We start from the raw sequence: 21581 nt of genomic DNA, 5'->3' as shown, positions 1-21581 counted from the left end.
ATTTGATGGGTTATTTCTTTGATCAGTTTATGTAGAGGACCATATATAATTGTCAAAATGTCAAAAATGCATACAAGTGCTAGCATACTTCACTCATTTTTCGGGAAGTAACAATGCAAAAGATGCAAGATGCAAACACAGCATACTATTTCATACCAGCCCATCTCACCAAATAAAAACTCTCCCACAAGACAAACAAGGACTATTCAAACACTGGTTGTATGCAGAAGCAGGAACTAGGAAGACCTGTATGCACAAGAGGAGAACAACCCTGAACAAAATGAAAAACACCCTTACCTGAACTGAAGGTGCTGGCTCTTGAGGATTTTTACTGGTAGGTCCTTGGAAAGATGCTAAAGCAAAACTGTCAGTCTTGTGTAATACTGGATCATCAATCCTGGCAGGTTCATCTGTCCTATGTGTCTGCCACGTCTCTTTTCTGTGATGAGATTCACCAGCCTGCTCATCTCCAAAGGCAGCCCAAGAAGAGTTGTCTTTTTGTTCTTCATCTTCAAAAGCATTCCAGTCTGTAGCCTGGTTAAAACCTGCTGAACTGAAATCAGCAAAGTCATCAGAGTCCTGAAAAGCAACACTCTCATCTTGAGGTTTTGGCACCGAATCAAAGTCTCCAAAATCACTATCATCACCATTTTCTACTCCAGTAGTATGCTGGAAGCCTAAGCCTGAAGTTTTACTGGTAGTATCACATTCTAAAGTGTCAGCAGTCTGATACAGTTCAGCTTGATCCAACCTTGCTGGCTGCTGAGAAACAGTACTTGTGTCCCTGAATCCATCAAATTCATCATTAGGCTCGCCAATACACGTGGGCTGTTCAGAAGTTCCTTCTAAATCCAGAGCATTTATCGATTCTTGAGCATTAATGAAGCTGGGAGATGCACTGCTGACTGAACCAAAATCACCAAATTCATCATTGCAATCTACAACTTCAGTGCTACTTCCACCATTCTTAAGATCTTCAGTATCACTACTTTTTTCTCCCAGAAGATCACTGCTCAGTCTTTGCATCTTGTCAGCCTTGCTGTCCCCTGTTTCTAAAGAGTCATCAGGCCTCGTAACATCCTTGCCGCTCTCTGTGCCGTGCTGTTTCCTCCTCCCAACGTGCTCTCCATTTTCAGTAGTGCATATTGAACTTCCAGTTGTTTGAGGCGTACTAGAAATTGCAAATTCATTATTTTCCAGTGCTGAGGAACCCTGCTCACAACTAATTTCTGAAATGCTAACCTCTTCCTCAATATAAGTTACTCTGTTTATTCTGTTGTTCTCCTGAATGCTCAGAGAGTCTCTTTCATTATGAACACTGCATATTGTAAGTCCTTTTCCCTCTAAATGGATTGGGGGTTTGTTTGAGAATGTAGCAAAATCTGCAAAGTCTTCACCTGAGCTAGGCATTGAGTTCAAATTTTTCTCAGTACTATGGGTACTAAAAGTTTTCAGTCCCTTTGAGTCACTGGTGCTGTCTAGATCTTCTATTCCCTGAGGATTTACAGGGTCTGATGCTGCAAATCCATTTGTTAGAATCTCTAGACATGGAAGTTTTTCACCATTGCAAGCATCTATTTGCTTGTCCTGGCTCTCAACTGCTATACCAGTTCTATCGACATGAGAAGAAAACCCCTCAGATTTTCCAGTGTTGTCTCTTTGCTCCCCTCTTTTGCTTACATCTTCTAAAGTAGTACCTGAAGTTCTAAACTTAGATTTTTCTTTGCTGGTACTAGTAGCTGACATTTCAGAAAGTTCCTTAGTAAGAATAGGGAGCTCTGCAATGCAGTCTTTATCCTTAACATTTTTAACAGATGTGAAAGTTGCAATGCTAGCTACATTGTCTGTATAATCATGAAGTGGAATGAAGTGATTTGTAGGTATAAACTCTTCCTTTGGATGACCATAGTCTGGTGTATCAAAATCAGCAAAAGCTACACCAGCAGTGCTTACACCAGAAAATCCTCCAAATTCTCCAAATTCATCTTCATCATCATCAGCAGCTCCATTGTCTAGTGGTGGAGGAGATGAGGAGTACATTCGAATAATATCTGGTTCCATTGTTTAGTTCCACTCCAAAGCTAATGTATTTCTACAAAACAAAAAGAAAAGACTGTATTACAATTTGGCTAACTCTTGTCTCTCTCTTTTAATTGTTCTACATTTTATTTTAGGAGAGTGTGTAGAGGTCAGTATCCATAGATATGACAGATATTAGAAATTATTTTGTTTCAGAACAAAGGAATTTTGAAAATTCTTTTGCAAATTAATTTTAGAACTGGGTATAGGTCAAATGTCTTGTAAAACTACATGATCAACCTCTCAGTGGACAGTGCTGACATACCAGAATTCAAAACACACTTGTCTTGAGCTGTTGTGCAACACACCATTTGTCTTGAGCTGTTGTACAAACACACCAGCATCACTAAACTGAGTTTAACTCATCAGTTCTCTACTTTACATCACCAGTAATTTGTAAAACAGCCAATGACCCTGGGCCATCTTTTCCCAGTCATTAGTGTTTTCAGCTGACTGTGCAATAGAAATTAAACCACTTGATGGACTGTGCCTCAGCTGTCCCGTAAAAGGCACCTTTCATAGAATCATAGAATTGGCTGGGTTGGAAGGGACCTCAGAGATCATCAAGTCCAACCCTTGATCCACTACCACTGCAGTTACCAGACCATGGCACTGAGTGCCACATCCAGTCTCTTTTTAAATATCTCCAGGGATGGAGAATCCACCACTTCCCTGGGCAGCCCATTCCAATGCCTGATCACCCTCTCTGTAAAGAAATTCTTTCTAATGTCCAACCTAAACCTCCCCTGGCACAACTTGAGACCGTGCCCTCTTGTCTTGCTGAGAGTTGCCTGGGAAAAGAGACCAACCCCCACCTGGCTACACCCTCCTTTCAGGGAGTTGTAGAGAGTGATGGGGTCTCCTCTGAGCCTCCTCTTCTCCAGGCTGAACAGCCCCAGCTCCCTTAGCCTCTGAGCACAGGATCTGTGCTGGAGTCCCTTCACCAGCCTGGTTGCCCTCCTTTGGACCTGCTCCAGGACCTCGATATCCTTCCTGAACTGAGGGGCCCAGAACTGGACACAGGACTCGAGGTGTGGCCTCACCAGCGCTGAGTACAGGGGCTGAGTACCTTTAGACAGTAGCTCCAGAGACTTTGAAATCTCTTAAGCTTTGAAGAAGTGGAGGGAGGAATCACTGTTATAATCACTAGCTAGGATCTGCTGCTCCATTGTTTAAGTTTCTCTCCACCACTTCATGTGTTCCTGCTAGATCTCCCTGTTCTTTGGATTCATAACTGCAAGCCAACGTGTACCATCACCACAGCTGCCACTGCCAGCTGGCTTTTGTCTTACCAGCCACTAGTTGAGAAATGTCATTATGAGCACCAGCAAAACCTAGAGCAAAATAAACTTCCCCATCAAAGCTTATTCTCAAAAGCAGAATGGAGTAAGATTATCCATAAAATATTTAAATGCAAATCACTGAATCAGAGGGGGTAAAAAGAGAAGAAAGTATTCCCATGGTGTAGACAGAGACAAACAAAATCTTCTTAAGGCTCCATCTTAATGCTGCAAATCACACAGTAACAAGCAGGGTATAGATGGAAAATTTTGTTTCCTAAAGAGTGATCTTGAGGTTTTTCAATATTGTGCATAAGTAATGAAGCAGAAACTAGTACTGCTTATAGATTCACAGCTGTACACATAACTTAACGGTTCCTACTTTAGAGCCCTTAAAGTTTACAACAGCTACAAACAAGCTCCTTCCATTTCATACGACATTTGTCATTAATAAATTGTAAATGAAAAAGTGCTAGCACCCTACACATGTTAGCAAATATCTAAATTTCTAACCACCAGAATAAATGGAGACTTTACAATTCTAGTTCTGCAATGCAGATAAAACACGCTCCTTAACTCCATCCTTTTTTAGCAAAAAACTTTGTACATGCATGTGGACAGCAGCACACAAAGGGTGTAACGATGAAAAAAAAAAAGGAACTGCAGTTCTTCTCAAGCACAACATACCACAGCCCTTGAGCCAAACAACTCTTGGTATTTGTGGATGAAGTCTGGTATCTTTAAGGTGACTAACATACCTACATTTAAAAAAAAGTATTTTGCAGTTATAAAAGAACATCCTGCTTTTCAGATGAAACCTTGAACTAATTTGTAACATCACATGCAAACTGAAGATGACTGCAAAGAAATTTTGTTTAGAATAAAGAATAACTTATCAACAAGCTCCCACATAGGCTTACTCAGCACCAGCTGCCTAACAAGGTATTTGAGAGAAGAGCTTCACTCTTATCTCAGAGGCCACATCTCTTGAACATTTTCCCTTTTACATCAAGGGCAATTACTGTCTCCTATCTTACGTAAAAATCATTTCAAGATGTCTGTAGTGTGTGACTTTGAGTTCCCACTGAGATTACTCCAACCTGTTCACCTTCCAAGCTTCTGGATTTTTAATCCATTGCTAGCATTTCTTCTTTGTAACTATCAGAGCAGCTGTTCCTTCTTTACATTCAAATTTACAAGACCTACTGCAGTCAGCCATCCACGCTAAGATTAAACACCCAGCATATCCAGACAACAACTGCTTTCTGAAGGTTTTACTGCAGAGGAAGACCCACATGCTATGAACAAAGATACACCTGGTAGATGGAAGCTCTGGTTGTCCTTTTGCAGCAAACAGACTGGTTAGGTAGACATTGGGATATATTGGCCGTGCTCATCTCAAGGCACCTTATCTTTGGCATAGCAAAATTTAAAACTAGAGGGGGTCTGGCTCAACAGTAAATGGCATTCATGACCCCCAGAGTCATGAATAAGTTGTTCATTAATAACACACTGACATTTAGAAGATAGGACAGAAAACTGCATCAACCAGGACAGGACTTACCCCCCCGTTTCCTAATTCCGGGAAAAGGGAAAGGATTTTTTGGTTTATTTTTTTGAATAAAAACAGGAATTGGTTTACTTGGTTACAACAAATCATCCCTTGTAACTATATTTGAGTTCCTGGGTCTCCAGTTGAATCCCAGTAGACAGTAGCATAAATTTACTATTATGCCTGCTGACATTTAACAAGAATTGTTACAACTAGCTGGAAAATTCAGCTGACATGGTATTTATCACTTTACCCCATGGTTCAAAAGCTGAAGAGACTGTAAAAGCCATGAAAATACTTCTTAAAACAAGCAACCTTCATCATCCCAGAAGAAAAAGGATCTTAAACAGAAAAAATGAAATGGCTGGAAAGAAGGAAGGTGAAAAAAAAAAAAAAAAAAAAAAAAAAATACCCCCAACCAGGTTTTGAGGAATAATACTGGAGGGTGGGATAAGCAGCTCCTTGACCAAGACACAGGTACTACAACTGAAGACACTACAACCTCAACAATAATTTTACCACACAATTAGATGTTTTATTCTTTAGTAGGCAGAGATGTACAAGCCCTCTAAAACACATCTTAAGTCGTTTGGAAAGAAATGATTTCAGAATATGGCAGTTCTACAGCATGTTGATTTATAATGGAAAAAAAAAAATCATACAACTAAGCCCACAGAAATTAGAAGCAGAAATCCAACTAAACATTTCAACTATTTGGTAGTCTAAGAAACACCACATGCTTAGGAAAGTCAAATGCTGACTTCTCACTGTGTGATGACACCAGCAAAAGGTAGAAAGTTAACCCTTCTGATTTTGAAACCGAGATTCCTGAAGTCCACAAGATCCAACCTCCAGCCTGTGCAGCACGAGTAATAAAGATCAAGTTTAAAACAAATGAATTATACTATCTATATAACTCAAAATTCATACAAAACATATTTTTATTCTTTTGAAACAGTTTAAGTATAATCAACTAATACAAGCAATTATATTCAAGTAAAAAGGAGATGAAATCTAAGTAGAACAACCTCCCTTCTCCCAGAAATTTTGTTTTAATTGATGAAAAGTCATGAGAAGAGGAGGAAAAAGCAGAAGACAGAAGCAACCTCAAATTTGTTTCCAACTGGCAAATACACAAACTTACAGCCCTATACACAGAGAATGACATCAAAGCACAGTTTTGCTGGTTCAGTAATAAACCAAATTCAGATTACACTGCTGTGGCTTTCTAAGGTCTAGGAAAGCTCTTTGATCAGTTGCAACTCTTTTGCTTGGCTAAGAAGTGCCTCCAGCTCAGTGGCCTACCTAGATTACCATGGCTTTATAGATAGGAAATAGCTGCAGGAGGATGCTGACAATTGTCCTCATTTATGAGCTACATAGGCCAGTATTATTTAAACTAAGTAACAAAATTGCAGTCATCATAACTGAGCCTAATCAATGAAGCCTTTTTTTTTTTTTTTTTAACTGTATGTCATATATATACTCTGATGAATAAGAGGCCTTGAAAACACTTCTGAACTTTCCCATTAATATGAAAACTTGTCTGTTTCACCAAAACCATGCTGGCTTTGTTTTATTTTTAAACCTTATCAGATTTATAGGATTGTATGAGTTGGTTTTCACAAGCTATTTAATAATATTGCATTCACTTGACATCAGGTCTCATGCAAGCAAAGCTGACAAAAATAATTCTTAACCTGCAATGGACACATTTCCATATATTATCTGTCATAACAACTCTACCCTTATTTTTTGTTGGCCATTTACTTTATTACTTAAACTCAGACAAATTTAAATAATAAAAGTTGACAAAATCCTGAGAGACAAGGATGATATAAAAAAACCAAAAAACCCTAAGATGTAGCATTCAGAACACAAACTGAGTAACATAAGACCAACAAGCATCACAGTCCAAAGAAATTTATCTACAGGACTCCTTTTCTTCCCAGTTGACATGAGAAAAGGCAAGGAAAAGGAATAGTAGGCACAAGCATAGGACAAAGACAACATGAAGAGGCTGCACAGGGAGTGGGGATGGGTGAAAAAGACTGCCAAAGCCAAATCAAACAAAGATCTCTGACCATTTAAATTTTTTCTCCCTTGCAATTGCTGTGATTGAGAAGAATAAACTTCCTTCAATTTTTCATTTCAAAGCACTTTTAAAACATCACAGGATCTGCAAGGAACACTAACTGTGGATTTAAAAAATCTGATCATAGATTTAATAGTCTGCTACATGTTTAATCAGTTTAACCCATAAGAACCAGCTGCATAATCAATCATATGGACTTTTTTTTTTAGCGCCAGGTATTTCGGATGATGATACAGCTGCATTTTAAAAGCCAAAGTTGAAGACCTCCAAAACGTATGAATCTCTAACTATATATGAATATAAGGCTGTTATCTTAGCACAATAGTTTACAGAACTCAAAAGTAAAACAGTGAAAAAAGTCTTACCAGTATTCTCCTTCACCTGGACTAATTAATGATTTTTTTTTTTTTAAATGGGGCATATCCCTAATTCTCCTTGCAATATAAAAAACAGCATGGGAATTTTATTTCTTTTTTTTTTTTCAGAAAGAATTTCATGAGGATCTCCCTTCTCTAATTTCAAAAGCGTTGCCAACTACAAAATATTCAACCAAACTCATTATCATCTACTGGAACATTACCATGGTGAAAAACCACAGGTCTGACAGAACAACAACTTTGTTCATTATTCATTTAGTTAATCCCTGCTTTGTCTGACATCTCGGATAGGGGCTAAGAGCTCAAACTGCAGCTTCTTTTGTACTACTTTATACCAAACTCAGACATTCTTTTGGTCAAGACATTGGGCTACATGCTTTTCTAAACTCGTATTTCATGTCATTAACCCAAAATATTATTACTTAATTCACAAAACAGAACTTGAATGAATCTGTGACCTAAAGGCAGATTATTTATCTTCCCCATATTTTTTTTTAAATTAACTCCCAAATTTAAAAGTCAGCTAAGATGTCAACATGTACTTTTGTACTTATTTATTTGTTCATGTAAACCTTCTGGAAACGTAAATTAAAACAGTGAAAACCACCCAATTTTTTCAGCACACTACATACTAAAGACTCTTCTTTGAAGGTAATTATAACAGTTTTTACATGCACACAATAAGCACAGCTATTTTCATGTTTTGTAATATGCAACAACCCAGGTTTTACGTAGCAGACCTTACAGGTTGGAGAATCTGAACTTTTTATGTTCAAATTGTACTGTTTAGGCTACCATTGCAGATTTATGTTGATAAGTGTCAGCAAGTTTTCAGAATCACAATAGTTTAATATTAGACAGACGATGGATTTCTATCCATTCCTCATGACATGCCCATGTCCCAGGTTTTCCAGAATAAAACTATTAAAGAATTATTATTTTTAATATTCAATTTTCTAGTCTTTTACTTGTTGTTTGTGCCTTTTTTAAAAACCTGAAAACACCAGAAAACTTCTTGTTTCAATGTGTTTCTTTACATTCATATTTTGATACTCCCTATGAAGGAACATCACAAATACATTTTAGCATATGAAATAAAAGACCACTCTTCAAAGTCATGCTATAAATACACCAATACACTGGGATTACATATTGACATTTTACCCTGAAGAGCAAAAGCACTGTTGATTATTTTGGTCAGATTCAATTCTGTTACTATAGCTCTTTGTGTAATTTTTTTTTCTAAGGCACAGAAAGTTAAGAATGTAACTCAGGTTAATTTTAAACACTCAAAAGAGGAGAGGAAACAGAAAACTGTAATGCTGGAAAAGATGACAGTAGTAGTCAACTTAAATTGTGATGGGGCAAGAATTTGGAAAGACAAATTTCTCTCAAATCACTAGCTAGGCTTCTAAAACATGTATTATCAAACCAGAGTATCTTATTATTTGCTTGCAGTAAGGAGGGAACAATATCTGCTTTCCTCATACATGGATCACATCCTTGTTCATTACCTTTTTGGAGAATAATACAAACAGTCTAACAAAGCCACGGCAGCAGAGAGAACAATGTAATTACAATACACAAAAGCAGGTATAAATAGTTCCTTCTCTGCAAATCATCTAAGGCAAAACATGAAATAGCATGTTTGGCTCTTACATAAGACCTAAAAACCTGGGAGGCCACAAACAAAGAATATCTCTAAAAAAATATTTGAGACATGTAAATTCAAATGAAGGAACTCCTTGTAGAGAAGAATGTTCCCTTTAACTTAAGATGAAGGCTAGCAAAGCAATGAATAACCTCTCTAGTGTGGATGATTCTGAAAGCAAAGCTGAGTTAAGCAAAGCATGAGTTCAAGAATAAAGAAAATACTCAGAAATGGCATAATCAAGATCTCCATGATGGAAAGAAACAACGCTGCTGACATGCCCTACAGTAAAAAGCTTTTCTAGATTCTAATCTTTAGCTGCTAGCATCTAATCTTCCCAACAACATTTAACTCTTCTACCGCAAGGGAATTCCTCCAGCAGATACCAAAAATACCACTCTAAGGACCAGATTTTGTCTTCTCGTTACAGCAAATTGTTAATTTCCAGTAAGAAAATCTATCCTCTTCTGTTATAACTTCACCTTTTCCTTGGCTTAAGAACAATGGAAAATGGATTCAGCCTTTCTGCATCTAAGAACTTATTTCTAGAAGGGCCACTGTAAAAGGAGAATTTGTCTATGAGAACAGCATTCTTACAACCCACATTTGCTCTAGAAAGAGAGTCACTGCCTAGGCTGAAGTCAGTATGTTCTTAAATTACTTTAATAAGCTTACTTTTATTTTTTGAGTAAGTTACCAGAAAACAAAACACAGCAAATAAACGTTTACTTCATAAATCCTCCCAGAAATCAATATTTACGATTTCAAATCTAATGCTTTTACAGCCAGTAGGTCCATTACCCAAAGCAGGAGTTTCAGAGCACTTTTTTTTTTCTTTTTACCTTAGGCATATGAGCTGAGAAAACAATGTACTCCTGTTCCCAAAAGGCCAATGTATCTAGAGCCAGATTTCTCCTTACGCAACATTTGTAATTAATCAATACCACTGTATATTACTGTGGTTTCAACAAACACCTAATATGCTCTACACCTTCTATTAGAGAACCTTCTACAGCCTTCTATTAGAAGGTGTTGCATGCAAAACAAACATTAAAGTAACGTAAAAGTAAGTAAAACTTAGGAGACTTGCATTATTATTCAAGAACTTATCTCCAGAAGCTCAGTCTTCTGTTCTCCTGCTCTCCCCAGGCTGGTAGTAAACACCCCCAAAAATTTCAGCCAACACAAGGTTCAAAACTCTTGAGGTCCTTGTCTTGGACACTGTTCCTCTTCCATTTACCATTAACAATATAAGAAGACTAAGTTAGGAGGCACAATTGTGAGATTTAAACACATCTTGGATATAGGTATCTTCCTTCAGATCTAACTTGTTAGATCATATAAAGACACAATCAAACACTCACTTTCAGTAGTTGTGCTGTTTCACTTCTCCCCATTTCATTTTGGCTTAGCTGTGGAATTGGAGGAACACTTGTATAATATGAATTTAAATGCAGTATTAGTTCATTAAAATCTTTATTAAATCAAGAATAGTATCACTTCCTGAAAACCAAAAGACCAGGTTATTTTCATGAAGTTACTATAAGCAAAAAAATTCTAATGTTTCAACTAAAAATCTACTGATCTGCTTTAGCATCTTCAGATAAAGACATGCTCTGAACCTAAATCAGTAAACAGTGGGGAAATGTCACAACAAGCATGTTTTTAATTCAAACAGGTAAACACAACTGACCAGGAAACTCAAACGAGTTTAAAATCCAGCTCTGTGAGAACACAGTATTTGTGTCCAATGTAGAGCACACATCCATACAACATGTAGAGACAGATGTTTTAAGTAACATAACTAGGATCTTTTAAAAGGAATTTATGAAATGGTAAGAATGAAAACAGCTTTCAACTGAGTGAATTTTTTTTTCTGGATATGGCCCTGAAATATGCTAGCTGGGAATGTGTTCTAAATTAAGACAAAAAGATGCTGGATTAGAAAGTATTAGAACTAGATTACCTAAGGTCAACTGTTCTCAGAGATTTATTTGCAGAGCTGCACGTTCTCCATCACATATAAACCCTTCAAACTTCACACTGACTACAGTAAAGAGCAGACTGTAACAGCCCAGAGGTGCACGCTTACATGAAAGGTTCTCCTACAGCTTGGCAGAGGAAATACAGTTGCATAAGAAGAACAACCATAGGTCTTCTTTCCATTACTGCAAACTTTTACTTCTTTTTAAGTAAACAAATGTTTTCTTTAACATGCAGAGAACAAGTAGGTGAGGGGGGAAAGAAAAGCAAAAAAGCCAAACTAACTGAAGCAAGTTAAACACACCTAGCAAGAATAGGCTTACATTATTCATCAGCTGTCCCACCTACAGTCATTATCTCATAGCAAAAGCACAATACAGGAGGGACATCTAATAATCCAAATAATAAAATCTATTTTCCATCACTTTTCAATAGACAAACTTGAGGTTTCATATTTCCTTCTTCCATTACCCACTTTCAAATACACTAAAACAAAGATTTGCCCTTCTTTGTGGTTCTTCCAGAACAGGACACTTAAGATTTCAAAAATCCAAATTATCTGCCTTACAGAAGCAGACTCATTACACCACCTTGCAACTGGTACAAATACAGAAGCACTCAGCATCTCTTCAAAACTTAAATTGCTAAAGACTGGAAAACAGTCTACTGGAAACAAGACCGTCAGTTATAAAACAAGGCACATTCCAAGGCCTTCTTTTGTGTGCACAGGAGCAGTTTGCACAGTTTCCTGCACAAAAGAAAAACAGACTTAACAGACAAAATTTCCCAAATGTAGTGATGAGTAGAATCTGAGACATTCTTTTAAGATGACTATTGGGAAAAATTAGGAGTATTTTGAATATCCACGAAAAGCTTAACATGTCATTGCACTGTGATGCTCACAAAGACAGTTTATATTGTCAAACAGTACAATAGCATGGAAAGGAATGAACGTTCTGTTGAGGCGAAAAAAAAAAAAAAAAAGAAAAAAGGAGTATGTGAAAGAAGACTGCTGCTCAGTAGAGTATAAAAAAAACAGATCAAGCATCAGTTTCTTTACTGTGGGGTTTCCAACTGATACCACTACACATCTGCAAGGAGAGCTCTATGAATATTTCAAGAGGAAAGGGCAGAGTTGACAGGAGTCCATCTAAGTTGCTCTATTATTTCCACTGTGAAAGACAAGTCTTTACATAGTCCTGAAATTTTCAGAATATTATTTTACATAATGAGGCTGTTCAAATGCTTGCATTAACTTAGAAATAAGCTAAACTAATTTTTAAGTATAAATGGAAGATAACAGTCTTCATCAACAGAAATTATATAACAAATACAATTCACTATGTATCCCTCTCAGCTTTACACACTATTAAATCCTTTGCTGAGTGAAACGATGATCTGCGTAAAAAATAAGAGCATTAAAAAAATAAATTGGACTGCGATAACTGATCTATTGAGGCCCAGATCCTTCAAATGCTTACTTATAAACAAATTAAGGAAGTAAAATTAAAAGGTCATACTTTCACATGACCTTAGGAGGTCCTACAACATATACTTTATGCAAACATCATGTGGAATGGTAACACCAAAGCCACACTAACTGTACTATACAGTTAGTTTGTATTTTTTAATTTAAATTCCCACATCCTCAAATGTATGTTATTACTTTTCCTTGATATGAAAGGAACATTTCAATAAAATAAAATAAAGTAAGATAAAACTGACAACCCTTCAGTAGCCACGGGTACTTCATCTTTTCCCCCAGCTCTCTTGATTAATGTTATATTCCTCTGACTTCAGGAAGAGGAACCCCTATGTGCACATCAGCTGTACGAGCATACATACAAACTTCATTGCCTGCCAACAAAACAACCTAACGTTTTTATGCTTAAAGTAGGCTAATTGGTTTTCCAACTCTAGTTCATATGTCCAGAGAATAAAACAAGCAGTTAATACTTTTAATTTTGTTCAACCTCCAAGGACCAGACAGTTAAAAAAACAGCATATACCAAACTCACTTTACCATGAACTCAACAGCTGAAGAAATTCGTTCTAAGGACGCACATCCTGCTGTAAACCAGGCAAATGACAACAAAACTTATACAACCAAATGTAGCACAGCTTTTGTCACTGACGCTTCTTCCACGAACTCCATTTATGAACAGAGGTTTGCCTTAAAAGTAGCATCAAACTCCTTAACGTTTCAGTTTCAGTGCTGAAGCTAGAAGGAAGGGGCTGCCACCATCAAGAAGCCCTTACTGAGCCTTTATAGGAATTCCAAGGTTTAACCCCTGGTTTAAGGGAACGTCTAAGGAAAAAGGATATTATAGTTCATCAGGTAACCACTTATGAATCACAAACTGAAGTGTCAGGACCTAATAAGCGTTTCAGCAATTTAATCTCGTTTCAGAATGGCGTTACTCTAAAAAAAAAATAAAAATAATCATAACACTGCTTCAGGGTGTCATCTTCAGACGCAGGTAGCACCCAACACGCTTTAAACCCTTCAAACAAAGCAAGCTTATCTGGAAAAACCAAGCACACAGGACGGCTTAACTTCTTGTACCACACCGCAACCAACCAAGCTCTCTGCTCCAGCTGCGGCCCCGATGAACCCCCATAAAAACGCGGGCACTCGCCGCTCGGAGCCGCTTCCAGGAGCGGCACAACGCCGCTCGAACCCGGCCCGGGGCCCTCCGCCGAAGGACAAAGCCGCCCGGCAGCCAGGCCGGCCCTGCCGCCGCCCGTCCCCTCGCTCCAGCCGCGGCGGGGCGAGACGAGGGAGAGTCGCCTCAGCGAAGGGGAGCGCAGCGGGGCTTCACCCCTCCCTGGCCGGCCTGGCCCGGCCCGGCCCCGCCGCCCTCCTCTGATGATGGAGGGGGAAGGAGGGAAAGCGCGATGCCCTGACAGGCCCCGGTCGCTGCAGGACCCCCGAGGGGGGATCCCGCTCCGCCACCGCGGGGCAGAGGGTGCCCTTTCCCAGCCAGGCCCAGAGGAAACGAACGTCCCCCGCCTCGGCGGTAGCGGCGGCACCGTCTTCTTACCTGCGGGCTGCGCGGGGGGCGGCGGAGCCCGGGCGGGCATGGCGGTGGGCGGTGAAGGGGGAGGGAGGAAGGGAGGGAAAGGGAGAAGGGGCCGCGGCCGGTTATCTGAGGCCTCCCGCGGCAACCGCCATCGAGGGGGAACCCATGTCACGGCGACAGGAACCGCGTCGCTACGGCCCGGCCCCCTCCCGGCGGCCACCGCCTCCCGCCCCGCCACCGCCCACTTGGGGGCCCAGCAAGCACCGCGCTACCGCCCCCTGAGCCGCGTCACTTCCAGCAGCAGGAGGAGGAGGAGGATGACGGACACGTGAATAAACGCATAAATAAATAGCAGAACGACGATCGCTGCTGCGGTGCCACTCACCCCCGGCCGGGCAGGCAGCGGCTTAGCCTCGCAGCCACCATCTTGAGTGCTGGCAGGCCGCCCCCATCGTGGCGGGGCGGACATCTTGGGCGAGGGGTGGGGCGGTGCTGTGAGGGATGCCGGGGACGCCATGTTGAGTTCGGGAGGAAGAAGGTAGCGCTGGGTTGCGGTGTTTTCCGTGCCTTGGCGTAGGAAATATGATGAGTTTTAATTTTTCTATGATTAGTATTGCGATGCTTGCCCTACAGGGGTTTCGTGTGGAGCCCTGCACTCGGTGTCAGGGATCCTGTGAGGGAGGCCTCGGCCGGGCAGGCTCTTGCTCGCCGGAAAGCGCCTAAAACAGGCGGTGACAGAAAAAACGCATTTAGAAGTACGGAATTTGGGGCGAATTCCCTCTGGCAGCTGGAGGGCGGGAGCGGGAGGGCGACCCGGGGGAAGGGCTGCCCTGGGCTGTGGTACCATGGTAGCAGCGGGGGGAGGGCTCCGGCCTGCTTCTCCACCGCCAACACGATGGTGTTTCTGCTCATGTTGAAGATTTCTTTACCAAGTTTTGAGGGTTAGGCTACCATTTCTGCTTAGGAAAGTGCTTACTGCGAAGTCGTGCCCCTAGGAAGTTTATAGGGGAGTAGTCCAATGCCGTATGTACCATCCCACAACCCACTCCTGGAACAGGCTGCCATACCACTAATTCCACCTTTTGTGTCTCACTGTGACCAAGGGGTAAGTTCCTTCAGCATTTTCCAGCCTCAGAATTTTTCAGTTTCAGAATTTTCCAACCTCTTAGTCCACGTGGAGAGCCTCAGGGCCTGTTTGCATTGCCCTGACACCTGAGCATTGGGGTCTGCCAGTTCCCACCTTCAAAGAGTAGCTTGGTATGAATTTGGTTCTGGAAAAAGAGATTAATACCTGCCTATGCTTCATAGGGAAGCTTTGTACATAAGCTGGTCGTGTGACACTAATCAAATCTTGATTTAGTGGAACTGGCTTTTTTACAGTTTTGTTTGCTTGTTGATTGTGCAAATTCAGTAGAAAGGAGTAAAATAACTGTAAAAAAGGCTTGTGGGGAAATATTCTATATTTAAAATAATTTTAATATCCTTTTTTATGTCTTATCTGCCCCTCTTCCCAAGGAGCACAAGTAGACATTGGTTGGACCTCATAGACAAAAGAACATTTACAGCAAGACCACTAAGTAAAATAATGAGATTGTGTTTATAAAATATTTTTTTTCTGCTTTATATAATACTTCTTCACACTGTATTGGTGAATATTGTCTGAACTTCAAGCATAGTATTTAAAAATGCATAACATGGTTTTAAATAACATGCAAAGTCTGCCATCCACTCTTTGCCAGTAGCAAACTGAACACTGTCCAGCAACATGTTGACAAATTACAATAACAAAATAGCAATCAAAAGGCAATATTAAAGCTTTATTTCTTCAGAGTCTTAAGCGTATGTTTAAACACACAGTAGTTTGGATGAGGAAGGCTTAATATAAGGCTACTTACACAACTTTTCATAGGTTTGTGGAATAGAAGTGCCTCAAATGCATCTTTAATTATAATTAATCTGCTAATTTAATAAGCAATATAAGGCCTTTGTGAAGCATGGAGAAGTTACATTGTTAATACAATGTTTCTGTTACTTTAGGAATCCTGTTAACAGTACTTGAAGATAATAATAGGTGACTATTAATGAGGCTACATGAGTATTACGTTTCGCCGCCTGGTGGCTGTTTTCTTTTTCCCAGTTTAGTGTCAGAAATGCAGCATAAAGCTTGTGCTGACTTGGCAGTACAGGAGGAGAAGCAGTGAAAGAACTGGAAGGCTGGGCAATTTAGTAAAGTTCTCTGACCTTCACCCGATCATAAAGGTGCAGAAAAGAATCTGTAAAAGCAGTGAAACACTTGGTTGTAAAACTAGATGGTTTCTTCCCATACCTGGCAGTAACTGTTAGGTTCCAGTGGCCCAAAATAGGTGTAGTGCTAGTCCATGAAGAATAATTTCCTATTCCAGCTAATAGTCTTTGGCCATGGGTGTTAATGGTCCTTATGGTAACATTGTAAATAATGTAATTAGAGGAAGTAATTTAATTATTATCTTGTCCTACACAACTGATCTATTGATTATTTGAATGAACATGTGGAATAAACACACTACCCAGACAGCAACCTGAGCCCCAGCACCCTGGGGGAAAAAAAAAAACAAAGACAAAAAGCAAAAACCCAAGGCACAAGCACAACTGCATACTACAAGAAGGGAGCCAAAAAGATTGTCAGTGCCAGAGTGCCAGTAATTAGGTCCTAGGTTAGAAGGAAATTATATAAGCAAAATTCCCAGATGATTCGAGGAAGCGACTCATACCCTAAGCTACAAAGAAAGGCAAAAAATCTCTCCAAATGGTCCCTAGCAGTATGAGCAGAGGGAAATTTATTTTTCTTGGTGTATTCAGCAGGTCCTTAGACCAGAAGCTTTAATCAATACGTAGTCATGAGTGTAAAATTCATTTAACTTGAATGCACTACCAGATGAGAGGCAAGCATTCCATGTTAAAAAAAAAAAAGAAGGTGATCTTCACAGGCATAATGTGAATGATTGACAAGATGTGTGGGATTTCTTTAGTCACTCTGGCGTAAGCTTTGACAGTGGAAGGAGATTACATTTGCTTACGAAGGCAGACTGGGTCTTTGTAATAGCATTACCCATATTCTCTATTAGTTCTGTGAAATTGAATCCCTGGGTTGCAACCCTGATTTCAAGGTTCATATTTTCAACACATGAAAGTTTCCTTTACAGAGTTGCATGGACTGTAAGCGCTGTGGCTTATTCTAGAGTGGTGTTCTAGATGTTTGTAAACATACTGTGGTGGTTGGGGTTTTCTGTTCGTTTCTTTGTGGGGTTTTGTGTTGGTTTTTTTTGTTTTGTTTTTTTTTTTTTTAAGTGTATACTTCCAAGTAATTTCTTTTCTTACAGCACGGTGGAAAAACGTTGTAATTTTGAAATCTCTGTCTCAATGTGAAGCCCCTCTCCTGAATGCAGTAGAGGTTTTGAGTCGAGCAGGATTGATCTCGGTCACTGCGAGGTCCATCCTTGCGGCAAAGCACCCTCAGCAGCCACCGCTGCTGAGTCCTGGACGGGCAGGAGAGGGCGCAGCCTTCCCAGGAGTCTCGAGTTGGAAAAGCCATAGTGGTGTGTGGGTCAAGACGGTTCCGAAAGGCTGGCACTCAAAAAGCCGCATGGTCTGGAGGCTCAAGCACTCCTCCTGGGCTGGGAATGGAGGATGGCAGAGAGAACTTGTTACGCTCTGTATCCTTGTCCTTCATAAAATGTATTCATTCATAATTCTCAAGAAAAATGAGTATTTATAGGGAAGCAATTTAGCTTTTTCTTTCTCATCTTAGCATTTAACAATGTGGTTCCTGACAGCTAAACTTTACTATATATTATGTACTGTGATACAGAGTGTTTTCTGAAAGATGTTGGATTGCTAGCGTTGGATAGTGCAGGTTTTTATGGTTTTTCAGTGCTGTGGGTCTTTTTAATTAAAAAAAAAAAAAAAAAGTACATTACAACATGGCTCCTGGCAGTGCATTTTTTTTCAGGCTTCCCCACTCAGTGTACAGGGTAGAAACTTGCTGTGATCAAAAGACCAGATAAATCATCCAACTTCAGGCAGTTTGCTTCCCTCTTTGCTGAGCCTGGCAGTGCTTCTGATTAGAAACCAGGCAGTCTGTTCCCTGAGAAATTGTAATGCTTGATTTTATTTGTTTCTAAGTTACAATTGAATCAGACATTTGAGGATTTGAAATTATCTTTAGTATAAATTTTAAGGGGTCTTTGGACCCACCAGATTATTTCATTTCACTAATGCAAAGGGCTTTAATCTCTGCTATTGTCAATGTAATGCTAACTAATTGAAATTTTTCTGTGGAAATGAAATTTAAAAAAAAATAAAATAAAGCAAACTGAAACCAGGAAATCCAAAGATGGCAATTTATCTTCACAGAATGTTTTGACTTTTTTCCATCCTGACATGAAACTGAACGTCCACATTTCTCTGAAATGTTTTTAATTCAGTACAACTGCGTTTATCTTAGGCCATTATAGCTGAAGTAATCTCTACTACTGCATTAGCAGAAAGAACTTGTCTGACTGAATTCGCCAATCGACCTCAAAAGCTTTGCATGAAAATTGTTTGTGGCTGTGTTTTTGTAAGGTGGGCATTATCAAAGCTGGCTGAGTGAACAATAGGTGCTTTCTGCTGGCTTCTGAACAAGCAGCAGTTAGTAAAAGAAAAACTCTGCAGTTACTGTTAGCTAAGTTAAACAAAGTTACAGCTGAGCAGAGAATGAACTGATACTGAACTCCCCTACTGATACGTCCTTTGGCATTGCAAGGTGGTAAAACTGGAGAGGCTGATGCTCGTTTCTTTGAGCAGTAGTTGGTGCCCTCAGCTCCATCCAGAATCAGTATGGTCTGTCCTGGTCTTCTACAGGGCACTGCAGAGCTCTCATCTCCCTTAGGGATGGGGGATCCAGGAGTGCCTTTTGGCCCCGGGGCATCCTCCAGCCACATCAGAGAGCCCTGCGACTGGGTCTGAGTGCTGGCTGTGCAGCAGAGATCCCGAGGATCCCCATCCCGTGTAGTTCTAACAGTGTCTGAATTAATTCCTGCTCCACATGGTCTTCACGTGTCTCTGCTGGCAGGGAAAGGAATTGCCAAGCCTGGCCTCCCCATGTTAGGTGTTGGCTGTTAAAATAACTCCTATGTGGCCATCCCTGTTTCCACTCACATCTCTTCAGAGGCACTGAGATGCCTCTTCTACACATCTCAAATGCCCTCATTTTCTGCATTTCTGCTGTTCCCTTTAGCACTGACCTTTGGGTGTGCAGCATGACTGGGCAGTGTTTTCTCTCATTATGGGGATGCAGCAAAGGTGTCTTAGGTTTTCCTTGCTCTTCAAAGAAGGGGCTGTCTCCATCTGTCTTAGCTGCAGTGACATAAAATATAACACAAATTTTCGATGCAACATACAAATCTTGCATTTGGAGTGAAAATTTGTTACTGTTGCATGCAGATGTCCCTAGCTAACTTTACTGGAGCTACAGTTATGAAAGCTAGAAGGCATTACTACATCATCAGCCCATTCTTTTCAGAGTCACAAGCCATTAAAAATCCTAGAATTATCCTTGGACAATCGTGAATGTGTTAACTACAACCCCCCCCCTCCATGTAGTTAGAGAAAACAGTTTAGGTGCATCTTGGAAGTCTATATATGAAGAGCATGTATGTGCTTTGATTTTGAGCTCAGGCTTATTTGGACAAGGATAGGGTTTCTGACACTCAACACTTAGTTGGGGTTTTTTGTTTGTTTGTTTGGTTGATTGGTTGGTTTTTTTCTTCTTTCTGAGTCTAAACCATATTTACAGCTGATTGGGAGCCTCTAATGAGCATGCAGGCTCACATTCTTGCCATATGAGGGCTACCCACTGGATTAACCAGCTCACAAATGTCAAAACAGCCCCGTTTTTCCTGTCCTGGTCTAAACCACATCCTCAGAGTGGCAGAAGTTAATGACTTCAGTGTGGTGACACTATGCCTACACCTGGCCTCAACATATTTTTACATGTAACTCATCAGCAGCATGTGCAAAGTGTGTTTTAGTGTATGCACATTTTAATGATGGCAAAGCTTGTCAGAAGAGGCAATAGACAAACCAATGTATCTGTCAAAAACTGACAGGTTCTTGGCAGTTCTGGTGTGTTCAGGTGTAAAGGAGATACAACATGCTTTAGGATGAGCACAGAATGAAAAATCTGGCTTCATCCCTAATTTAACTGTGCTGTTTAGACAACATGAGAGTTAAAAAAGCAGTTGACAAGAGTACAGTCAAAATGATGTGCAGTTACTATTTCCTTCCAGGTGTGACAGTGCCTCCTAGAACCCAGTATTGTGTGAGTACCTTAACTGTCAGCAGGAAAGCAGGATTTCTATCTCTCAGTAGCAGAACAGAGCTTTTGAGAGTGACACAGACTTGGTGGGTTTTGGTTTTGGTTTTTTTTTTTTTCAATACAGGCTCTAAATGCAGAAAACCAATAAGGAAAAAAAATATCTAAACACAGTCCTCCTTACCTCCAGGAGGCATGGATAGTGAGTTTTTTATATTTAAGGTTCAAAGTGCTAAAAATGGTTGAAGACCCTTATTCTACTTTAATGACCCAATTCATTTATTGGCCAAAAATGAGTTGATTCCCTTAGTCACCCTCCTTCCTTGTGCATCAGCACTTCTTTGTGATGATGGGAATCAAAAAGAGTGACCAAACATCTTCGTAGATCAGTGAGTAGAAAATTCTGAGGTACAAACTACTACCTCATTGTCTGTGATGGCACTACTACACCAGTCTCTTGCAAACAGAGCTATTCAGGGTAATAAGATACATATGCCCATAATCTTTATTAATATCTGTTTCAGGGCTTTTTAATTTCTAAGGCATTTCAGAGGTTTTGGGGTTGGTTTTTTTTTTTTGTTTGTTTGTTGTTGGTTTAGGGTTTTTTTGTGGGGGTTTTTTTGTATGTGTTTCTGTTCTTAAGAACATTGAAACTTGCATCTAGAGATGTTTTTTTTATTTATATACAAGACCTGCAATATCACGTTGCATTCCTACAAGTTCATTTCACAGCTGTATATCAACATGGCCAGTGAAATTCAGGTACCTGGTTCAGATGCTTGGGACAAGTTTTCCTCACAAACCATTTTTTTGTGTGACTGGTAGTAATACATATCAATAAAAATTATTAGATATTTTTCTTTTTTCTTCCAAAGATCATGTCCTTTTCCCTTACCAGTGAATGTAAGTGAAAGTTCCACTTTTTAAAATGGAATTGGTTGAGGTTTCTCTGAGTCAGTGACACATTCAGTCTCAAATGAAACTGCCATGCAACAAATAAAGTGGTTCCTTTTGCAAATGTTTGTCAAAATCCTCACTGTTTTTCAGATTCAAGTATGATGCCTGTTTTCAGTACCACGTATGTCAATTTTATCCTCACACTTTTGTGCAAAAGGTTTGCTTTCTTTATATATGTTCATTGAGATGCAGAGCATCTGGGATGTAGACAAACAGCAAGGGTAGATCTCAGAAAAACAGGATTCCTTTC

At 39.9% G+C, this 21581-nt stretch overlaps 1 protein-coding gene and 1 long non-coding RNA gene across 6 annotated transcripts in view; one reads left to right on the top strand and one right to left on the bottom strand.

Annotated features, from left to right (window-relative positions):
• The window catches only part of AFTPH (aftiphilin), a 48144-nt gene extending 33637 nt beyond the window's left edge, over positions 1–14507 (bottom strand). For 3 of the 5 annotated variants that reach the window (XR_011725142.1, XM_071740177.1, XM_071740178.1), the window contains exons 1-2: positions 14062–14266; positions 298–2092 (exon numbers count right to left, since the gene is read on the bottom strand). Coding sequence is in view for 4 of the 5 variants with exons in the window: in XM_071740177.1 (XP_071596278.1) it covers positions 298–2061 (1764 nt within the window). In the remaining variant the exon portion in view is untranslated. Of the gene's footprint in view, positions 1–297; positions 2093–14061; positions 14268–14425 lie in introns of those variants that run through there. The other 2 variants (XM_071740176.1, XM_071740175.1) reach the window with 2 other exon arrangements.
• On the top strand, positions 14313–18405 carry LOC139794489 (uncharacterized). The gene is made up of 2 exons (XR_011725143.1): positions 14313–15145; positions 17400–18405. It is a non-coding gene; the product is annotated as an uncharacterized lncRNA (long non-coding RNA).
• The last annotated feature ends 3176 nt before the right edge of the window (positions 18406–21581 follow it).

Source organism: Heliangelus exortis, chromosome 3 (assembly GCF_036169615.1).
Source record: "Heliangelus exortis chromosome 3, bHelExo1.hap1, whole genome shotgun sequence".
Lineage (NCBI taxonomy): Eukaryota > Metazoa > Chordata > Aves > Apodiformes > Trochilidae > Heliangelus > Heliangelus exortis.
Note: the sequence above shows the minus strand (reverse complement) of the source record. Positions and strands in the feature narration are given on the sequence as shown.